Genomic DNA, 10,935 nt, shown 5'->3' on the forward strand with positions numbered 1-10,935 from the left:
CGGAGGAGCAGGAAGGCTGACGTTTCGGGCCCTGCTCCTCTGATGCTGCTTGGCCTGCTGTGTTCATCCAGCTCTACACCGTGTTATCTCAGATTCTCCAGCATCAGCAGTTCCTACTGTCACTAAGATCATGGCTGATCTGATAATCCTCAACTCCATTTTCATGCTTTTTCCCCATTATCCTTAATTCTCTTACTGATTAAAAATAGGTCTGTCTCAGTCTTGAATATTCTTAATGACCTAGCCTCAACATCCCTCTGCGATAAAGAACTCCACAGATTCACTACCCTCTGAGAAAAGAAATTCCTTCTTAGCTCTGTGTTAAATGGGCAACCCCTTACTTTAAAATTATGACCTCTGGGCTTAGACTCTCTAACAAAGGGAAACAACATCTGCTCATTGACCCTATTAAGCTCTCTACGGATCTTATATGTTTCAATAAGATCTCCTTTCATTCTTCTAAACTCCAATGAGTAAAAGCCCAACCTACTCAATCTCTCTTGACAAGAAAATCCCTCTACCTTCAGGGTTAACTGAGTGAACCTTCTCTAGACTGTTTTCAATGCCTTAGGTAAGGGAACCAAACTGTTCACAGTTATTTCTAGTACGGTCTGATAGTGTTTTGGATAGTTTTAAAAAGACATTACTTTCTTTATGCTCCATTCCCTTCCTGACAGCTGCTAAATATGGATGCTGGCTTTTTGAGGTTCATGCATAAGGTCCCCCAAATCCCTTTGTGCTGCAGCATTCTGCAGTCCTTGTCCATTTAAATAAAAGCATAAGGTTACCCTCTGCTTTGGTATGGCCTACATAACAGCCCCAATTTTAACTCTGTGAACAGCAATTTTACATGGCTACTTGATACACAGGCCATCTTAACTCCCTAGCCATTTGACTAACTGGCTAGCACTCCTGATTACATTGGGAATCAATTAACATGTCCACCTATTGTGTACAATTTTTCGCAGGACTCCTGATGCCTCTCTGAAGCAGAGAGGCGACTCCTAAAATGATGGCACCTACACCAGTTAGAGTCATAGAAGTGTACAGCACGGTAACAGACACTTCAGCCCAACTCCTCCATGCCAACCTATATCCGAAATTAACCTAGTCCCATTTGCCAGTATTTTATCCGTATGCCTCTAAACCCTTCCTATTTCCCGTTCTTATTCCCAAGCAACTTATTTTGGTTCAAAAATAAATGGACAAAAGTAGTATTCAGTATCAGCACAATACTTCCAACAGCATATTCAAATGTTTAGCAAAGTTGGAATTAAATCAGCTGCCCGAGTGATTAGTCCAATAACTAACCCATAAGAGGTAGTCAAAAAACCTACTACATTGCACGGATAAGGTGGAGGGGGAGTCTTTCATTTTATTTGATCGTGTTCAGTGGTTTCATGCTAAAACAGAGCATAGATTGGAGCACAGTATTTGAAAATAGTGTCAATACTGAGTTGCTCAGCATATTGGCAGAAATTGTTAATCATTTGCTGCAAACACTTTTACAAGATTCTGACAGAAGTATGCGTATGCATCTGAAATACTACTTTCTATCATTAGGAGCCAGATAGTGCCTAAAGTGTATTGCTGTAAAGGTATTTCTCCCCCTTATCATGTATTGTGCAGCTGTTGTATTCAGATTGCATGTTTTGATTAGATGTGTAGAAAAATACATTTTTGAACATGTTCTGTAGATACTTTTAAATCACTAAGTTGGATTTTGAATTGTTTAAACAGATCAGTATGACCATAGATATTTCAGCACTAACTCAGTTTGATGTTGGACCAAACTGTCCTATTTGGGTGAGTTACGTGTTGTACAAAATCTTTTGCTCCATCCAAGAGCACATTCAAAACTGATCAGAAAACTTTTAGCTTTTATTATTTAAAATTCCTAATACTATAAACTTATTCTGATTTAGGTCATGTTACTCAATTATGATGAGATAGTATTACTAAGCTGAAATACTTCTGCAGCAACTGTATTTCCTGGATATCTAGAGATCAATCATATGCTCTATCCTTAGTTAGGTAATTGAATGGAGATAAAGGAATCCTCTAATCTCTTCCCAGATTTATGTGGTGAAAAATAGTATAATGTAATAGTGGTCCTGCACAATAAAGTGATTGATGAGCATTTGAATTCAGGCCTTATGTGATATATATATGCAAGTTTCCCACAGATGGTGAATTACTGATCTTGACCAGATCATCAGGCACATCATAGAGTTGGGGAGGGGGAGGGAGGTGGGGAAGAGAGAGAGAGAGAGAGAAAGAAAGAGAGAGAAATCAGCAAGGGCTCCACCTTGAGCTATACTCCCAGCACATTCTTGCCAGATGGTTGAAGAGCAGCACTGCTATAGACTGAAGGTTTGTGCAGTAAACAAAATGCCTTTTAATCAGAATCTTGAATGTGCATGCCAATAGAATATGGACAGAAATGGAGATTACAGATATTTAGTTTAAAAGGAAAAAATCTGAATCTGATGGAACATTATCTTCACCAATAGTGATTTTTGTCTTTTATAAAAATAAGCACTTATGTTTTGCAAATTATTGGATCTAGAATGGTTCAGTTTTAAAATTAATTTCCTTTTAGAAGAAACTAAAGGCAAAGGTAAACTTGTCACAGTCTTACAAGACCATAGGAATGGTCTCCTGTGAGAAATGACTAGTGGTGGGTTAACCTGAGGATCACCATGCCTCAGGCGAGGAGAGATTCATGGTAACCTTAGCCAGTGCAGGAGTCAAACCAGTCGCGAACCATTTCAACTCCCCCTCCCACTCCTCAGACGACATGTCCATCCTGGGCCTCCTGCAGTGCCACAACGATGCTACCTGAAGGTTGCAGGAACAGCAACTCATATTCCCCTTGGGAACCCTGCAGCCCAATGGTATCAATGTGGACTTCACAAGCTTCAAAATCTCCTCTCCCCCTACCGCATCCCAAAACCAGCCCAGCTCGTCCCCGCCTCCCTCACCTGTCCTTCCTCCCACCTATCCCCTCCTCCCACCTCAAGCCGCACCCCCATCTCCTACCTACTAACCTCATACCGCCCCCTTGACCTGTCCGTCCTCCCTGGACTGACCTATCCCCTCCCTACCTCCCCACCTACACTCACCTTTACTGGCTCCATCCCCGCCTCTTTGACCTGTCTGTCTCCTCTCCACCTATCTTCTCCTCTATCCATCTTCTATCCGCCTCCCCCTCTCTCCCTATTTATTTCAGAACCCCCTTCCCCTCCCCCATTTCTGAAGAAGGGTCTAGGCCTGAAACGTCAGCCTTCCTGCTCCTATGATGCTGCTTGGCCTGCTGTGTTCATCCAGCTCTACACCTTGTTATCTCAGGAGTTGAACCCATGCTGTTGACATCACTTTGCATTACAAACCAGCTGTCCATGCGACTGAACTAACCAAGGCTATATTTTAGTTATGACAACAAGCATGGATAGGGTGAAAATTCAAGGTCTTTTCCTTAAGGTAGAGGAATCCAACTCTAGAGGGCATAGGTTTAAGGTGAGAGGGGAAAGATTTAAAAAGGAACCTAACGGACAACTTTTTCCACACAGAGGGTGGTTTGTGTATGGAATGAACTTCCAGAGGAAGTGGAGGAGGCTGGTATAATTACAACATTTAAAAGGCACCTGGAAGAGTATATGAATAGGAAGAGTTCAGAGGGATTTGGGCCAAATGCTGGCAAATGGGACTAGGTTAATTTGGAATATCAGGTCAGCATGGAGCTGTTGGACCAAAGGGTCTGTTTCCATGCTGGACATCTCTGTGACTCTATAATTGAGAGTGGTGTAGCAGAGGAATAAAATTTGAAGATTCGATATCCTGACTCCAATCCACTGTTTTCTCAGTCAGCAAAGTTTTATGGTAACAGATCATACATTAACAAGTATCTTGGTCAAGGCATGTCCGGACCTACTTGATATATGAAAATTTCTTCCATTCATGCCATCCTTGCCACACATAACACAAATTTCACAATGGGAGTTTTGCATTGTCTGTGGCCTGACAGCAAAAGATAGCAGAAGCTTGTTGTAATGGGCCAGGATAAATTTTAAAATATTATTTCTGTTAGAACTTTCTGCAGATCATAAGTAGCAGTAACATCAGCTTCTTTCGACTACCTCTAGAATGCTTCTCCTTCTGATTGCCCCATACCAACTTCCAACTGTTGGACACATTATAAATCTGGTAGGTGTTGACTTGGGCTTCAGGAATTTTTACTTAAAGGAGATTGTGCCAGTAAAGTTGCAAAACATTGTAAGATTTTCATATTCTCAGTCTCTGCTGTTTTAGCACACTCCAATCCTGCCTCACTTTTAACATCTGGGCATACATTTCACTAAAACAAATGATTAAAATGAAACAACTAAAAACTGTATACTACAAATGTGGAAATAACTTTATTTTCAAAATCCACAACAGCAAGTTAGGTCATCCAAGATTAAGGTGCTTTGTGGTTTTGTTTGCAAAGCCAACAATAGCAATCAGATAGTATGAAGATTGAAAAATGTTTAGGTGTAGGAAATGGGGATAGATATTAGTCAAAATATTTATGTAATATTATACCATGGTTGGAATGATCATTAATAGGGTTTGCTAATTTAAACAGAAATTGCAGGAGAAACTCAGCAGGTCTGGCAGCATCTGTGGAGAGAAAACAATGTTAACATCTCGAGTCCAGTGAACCTTCCTCAGAACTCCGGAGGTTTCTGAAGATGGGTCACTGGAATTGAAACATTAACTCTGCTCTCTCTCTCCACAGATGCTGCCAGACCTGCTGAGTTTCTCCCGTAATTTCTGTTTTTGTTTGTTTCAGATCTCAAACATTCACAGTTCTTTGTTTTATTTTATTATTAATTTGAAACCGCATTAAAACATTATTGTACACATTATACTAATATTGGTTGGTTTAGATGCCCATGTTGATGGTATAAATTGAGTCCTCAGATACTTAGTTTCCACAAAATGATAATTACAGATGTCTTCATGAACAAGAGCCAAAGCATATTTCTAACAAAAGATTACAGGCTTTTTTACAAGATGAGCACTGCTTACAAATGCTATTAATTACGTGCCAACACCAGCGGCAGAATGTGTACCAGCAGGCTGAACCAAATCCCTTTCACTTGACAACCTAAAAAATTAGTTAGCTTAGCATAATCACCATGAGGATGGTAATTTAATAACTCTGGAGATCTTTTGTTTGTCATTTTGTGGGCTTTATAAACATGTATTTAACTACTCTAATTGAAGTTAGAGTAGAAAAAACATTAACCCAATCTTGAGCAATTCCACGCTTCAAAATCATAAATTTCAGTTTTTGAGATGCACTACAGTTCTAACTTATATGGTCCATTTATAATTTTCTTTATGACAACATTAATTTGGAAGAACAAAATTACCTGTTAAACTTTGTATGAACTAATAAACAAAGATGTTGGAAAAGAAATCGAAATCACTGCCTCCAATCTATTTGTTTGAAGTGAAATTTTCTATATTAGACCTCAATTTCACATCATGAACTGTCCTATTAATTTTTATTGGAAATATACCATTGCTGTATTTATTCAGGTGACCTTTAGTTGACTAAGGAGTTATCTAAAACAGGTTTTAGGTGAATGAGGATATTAGACATGTTAATTAGTGTCCTATGGGCCAACTATAGAAGCTGAATCATAAAATTCATGCTTAAGTGGCGGAATGTGTTCATGCCCTTAATTGTTACACGTTGTTGTGTGACCTAGCCAATGGTGCTTAAAGGGACTGATAGAGGACACTCAAAATAACTCCCAGGAAACTTGGCATTTTATTCTATGCAATGAGAAGAGACAATTATGCCCCTCATGAAACCTAAAATATTCTCTGGTCCACTGATGGCATATTCTAGCCCTTCCTGAGACTGTCTCCTGGTACAATCTTTCAGTTGGTCTGACACACAAAGCAACCATTTACTGTATTCCTCAACAAATATGAAGCATTAGGGTAGGCATTTAAAATACATTCATTTAAATGAATTTGTCCTTCTTTTCAGACTGGTCCATCAGCGGTGCAAAATTCTACCCTGTTAACTGTATGGATGCACAACTCAGCGAATGTAAAATTCCAGATTCCCTGCAGTGGATTAACATTGCATTCTTAGCTAAAATACAGTAAATGGCCATAAAGAGTTTAGATGTTTTGATGAGCATGCTAAAATATACTTAAAACAAAGGCTAGTCTGCAGTAGTTAACCCCTGGAAAAGATTTGCATTATAAAGCAATTTTTCACTTTTACAAAGAGTGTACTCCAGTCATTGCCAATTTGCTTTTCGCCTCAGAAATCCCTCCTCAGGAAAAAGAATTGAAAACTAACCATAGTCTTCTGAAGATTTCAACAGGACCTCAGGATGTACTGATCCAAAGGCATTGCGTATGAACCTGCGTCGACGACGCAAGTCATCCTCCCAGTAGTCCAGACGCCAAAAATCATTTTGCTGACTGTGAAAAGATATCATACATATACGTAATTAGTAGTATGTTGAAAGTCAGCAGGTATTAACAGACTTCAACTCAGTTAATTTATTTTTGCTTTGAAAAACAATTGTTTTCTCTATTGTACATTCCAAGAACAAGACTGAAAACTTTGAAACACTGAAATATTACAGATTATGTGGAGCATTTCTTCCTATTTATATTAGTACACTTTGGAGAAAATTTCAATTGCAAATTTAAAGCCAAATTTAATACAAAGAAATAAACAATTTTGGATGTCATTTCCTGTAATACCCAATTGATACTCTACTTTCCCACTTGCACGTTTTTATATATATAGTTCATCCTCATGTATATTAAATTTCAACAAAAAGAGCCTTTTGAATTTATTTTGTGACAGTAAACATGTATTAACAAACTGAACTACCTGGAATCACATAGGCAGCATAAACTGCAATCCACATAAATCAGAGCAAGACCATTAGCAAATACACCATCAAATTACATTTATAAATGCACAGCTTGCCTCCTTTTAGAGGGCTTTTTTAACAAGGCTTGTAAATCATGCAATGGGACCTGAAACCAAACAGCACGCAGTTTAATGACTATGGTCCCTCTGCAGACTGAACTTGGAACTATAAAATATTGCCTTACTTGAGGTTGCAGAAGCATGATTAAAATAATGTGTTGAAATATTCATTGAAATAATTCCCATAGGCAAAAAGCAACCTGAGAAAATTGCAATTTTATTCATTATTAATAAAGCTGAATTAGTGCTCAAAAAGTTCTAGCATGTGGTAATTGTCTGGATAAATTATTATTATATCATCAGTGAAGGTTTTGCACAATTTTATAGCTCTCAATTAAATCTCATCTCAGCATCCTGTGTTCCAAAGAAAATAACTCTGACCTATCCAATCTATTCTGAGAGCTAAAATTCACCATTCTCACATTCTGAACAAGTCTCTGCTGTACACTCTCCATTGCAATCACATCCTTTGAAATGCAGCAAAAAGACCTGAACTCTGCAGTACTCTGGCTTAGGCCTAACTAGCAATTTATTCAGTTCCAACATAACTGCCCACATCTCATAACAGTGCCTTAGCCAATGAAGGAAAAATTCTGAATGCCTTTTTAATTATTTCCTTCCCTATTCTGTTCCCTTCAGTGATGTGTTGGTATCCACTCCAATGTCCTTGTTTTGATATACTCCTCAGCAATCCACTATCTATTTTGTATCCCCTTGCTTTGTTACCTTCAAATTCAGTACCTCACATTCAGTTGTTATGACTGAGGTGGTATCTGTGATTGTTGTGAGGTAGTCTTATTTCTACAGTTGAAGAAATCTTGAGTAACTGACATTTAGCATTACAGATAATTGGAAGATATAAAATAAGAAGAGACAGTTGCTCATAGAGGAGTGAACTAGAATCATAGAATTATATAACAGAAGAGAGGCCAGGCTGTACTGTTATGTCTATTCTGACTCATTTGAAAGAGTTACTCTATTTCGACACACAGCCCATAATTCTGCAAATAAGTTCTCTTCAATTTCAGTTCTAACTGCCATTGCAAAGTTCCTGTAAAATATAATTTCACTCCTCTGCTATATAAGGTAATGGTCCTGAAAATGTTCATGTCGAGCTGTATTGAGTCCCACCAATCTGATGATGTCTGAAAGGAGAAGCAATTAGACTTGCACTAGGTCCTAATAGAGACAGATGTGACATATTTTGTTCCTCAGAACTGTAGCTATTTGGTTACAAACAGTAGCTTGCTTCCATCAGCATATCATGCTTCAAGTGGCCCTAGTTAAGATGGAGTATGAGACCTTTATACACTCAGGTTATATGACACAGTTGATATGCTCTAATCGAACTGCTCAGAAATATTATTACACAACTCTAGACCAGGTGGGACTTTACTTTGGCTCAGAGGTAGGGACACTGCCAATGCACCACAAGAGGCCATCTTCATCGTTGCAATCATGCCACACTAGTTAATGTTAATTATACCTATTACTATCATGCAATAAACTATACCTTGTTATCTAAAACAAATACCTCTCTGGTTAAGACTCTACAGTGGTTTATCCTTAATAACTAACAATGGATAGGTCATTAGACTCAGTACAGAAAGAATATTGGTGACAGCAAACTACATCAACCACAAATCACTGGTGGCTGATAACCATAAGATACAACACGGCAAGCAGTCATGCTTTTTCAAATTCTATTTGACCCTGAAGAATAATCTTTTGAAGACAAGTGACTTTGTCACTTTAAAATGACACACAGAGTTTTGAAGACAGCTATAAGGTCTTCCCTTAACCTTTCAGCCTCTGAGGAGAAAAAACACATTTTCTACAATCTCTCCAAATAACTGAATTCCCTCATCCATGTACCATTATACTAAATCCACACTGCACCTTCGTCAAGGGCTTAACATCCTTACTAATGAGTGGCACCCCAGAATTGCACACAGTACTCCAGCTAGGGCTCAACTAGTAATTGAAAAAGTTTACCATGACTTCCGTGATTTTGTGTTCACTATCCCAAATTGCAAAGCAAATTGTCCCATATGCTTTTTATAACTGACTTACCAATTTGCCCTGTCACCTTCAATGATTGTTGAACATCCAAATTGAGAACAGAAGGCCCTGCATTTCATGATGGCCATGGTATTATAAGTAGGATTGTCAAGCCACACAGGTGATATGCATGATGTCCTGGACTTAGTACTCAACTTATGTTTCAAAAAATGCATATGTGTTCCATTCTGCTGCTGACTACCCATAGAGAACATTATGAATGTATTTGTTGAAGGTGAATAATAAAACAATGACTAAACAGTTTGATAAATCAATGAATTCCGCATTGACTAGTATTACTAGCATGGTGATTTCAATGAGTCACTGCATAAAATTGAAAATTTTAAGTTTAACAGGTACTGGTAAAACCAGTAATGAAGGTTAGCTTTTGGAGGAATTCTAGGAAATGGGACAAGAGTATCACTGCCTTCCCAGCAAAACAAAGTGTTTAAGGGCAGCTTTTCTCTGACATTCCAAATTAAATCTGGTTTTGCCTATAAAATGAGTATTATGCACGAGTGTGCTTAAAGGCTATTTTTGTCCTTTTCTGTTTCAGTCTTACCAGTCTCACCTCCTTCATTTCATCCTCTTTTTTTCAAATTTCTTACTTGGCCTAAGTACAGCAAAATTGACACAACCAAATTTCAAACAGAGATAGTAGGAACTGCAGATGCTGGAGAATCCGAGACAACAAGGTGCAGAGCTGGATGAACACAGCAGGCCAAGCAGCATCATGGAGCAGAAAGGCTGACGTTTCGAGCCTAGACCCTTCTTCAGAAATGGGGGAGGGGAAGGGGGTTCTGAAATAAATAGGGAGAGATGGGGAGGCGGATAGAAGATGGATAGAGGAGAAGATAGGTGGAGAGGAAACAGACAGGTCGAAGAGGCGGGGAGGGAGCCAGTAAAGGTGAGTGTAGGTGGGGAGTTAGGGAGGGGATAGGTCAGTCCAGGGAGGACGGACAGGTCAAGGGGGCGGGATGAGGTTTGTAAGTAGGAGATGGGGGTGCGGTTTGAGGTGGGAGGAGGGGATAGGTGGGAGGAAGAACAGGTTAAGGAGGCAGGGACGAGCTGGGCTGGTTTTGGGATGCGGTAGGGGGAGGGGAGATTTTGAAACTTGTGAAATCCACATTGATACCATTGGGCTGCAGGGTTAAGGACCGCAACTTCCCCCCCTCAGTGGTCGAGAACGCCCTCAACCGTGCCTCCCACATTTCCCGCAACTCATCCCTCACACCCCAAACCCGCAACAACAACTAAAAAAGAATCCCCCTCGTCCTCACGTACCACCCCACCAACCTCCGGATCCAACGCATCATCCTCCGACACTTCCGCCATCTGCAATCCGACCCCACCACCAAAGACATCTTTCCCTCCCCACCCTTATCTGCTTTCCGGAGGGACCACTCTCTCTGTGACTCCCTTGTCCGCTCCACACTCCCCTCCAGCCCCACCACACCTGGCACTTTTCCCTGCAACCGCAGGAAGTGCTACACCTGCCCCCATACTTCCTCCCTCACCCCCATCCCAGGCCCCAAGAAGACTTTCCACATCAAGCAGATGTTCATATGCACATCTGCCAATGTGGTATACTGCATCCACTGTACCCGTTGTGGCCTCCTCTACATCGGGGAAACCAAGCGGAGGCTCAGGGACCGCTTTGCAGAACACCTACACTCAGTTCGCAATAAACAACTGCACCTCCCAGTCGCGAACCATTTCAACTCCCCCTCCCATTCCTCAGACGACATGTCCATCCTGGGCCTCCTGCAGTGCCACAACGATGCCATCTGAAGGTTGCAGGAACAGCAACTCATATTCCGCTTGGGAACCCTGCAGCCCAATGGTATCAATGTGGA

At 40.2% G+C, this 10,935-nt stretch overlaps 1 protein-coding gene across 1 annotated transcript in view; it reads right to left on the bottom strand.

Annotated features, from left to right (window-relative positions):
* The window catches only part of nbeaa (neurobeachin a), an 831,637-nt gene that overhangs the window by 321,312 nt on the left and 499,390 nt on the right, over positions 1-10,935 (bottom strand). The window contains exon 38 of the mRNA XM_048597909.1: positions 6,371-6,495. Coding sequence (XP_048453866.1) covers positions 6,371-6,495 — 125 coding nt within the window. The remainder of the gene's footprint in view (positions 1-6,370; positions 6,496-10,935) is intronic.

Source organism: Rhincodon typus, chromosome 6 (genome assembly GCF_021869965.1).
Source record: "Rhincodon typus isolate 14 chromosome 6, sRhiTyp1.1, whole genome shotgun sequence".
In the NCBI taxonomy this organism is placed as follows: Eukaryota; Metazoa; Chordata; class Chondrichthyes; order Orectolobiformes; family Rhincodontidae; genus Rhincodon; species Rhincodon typus.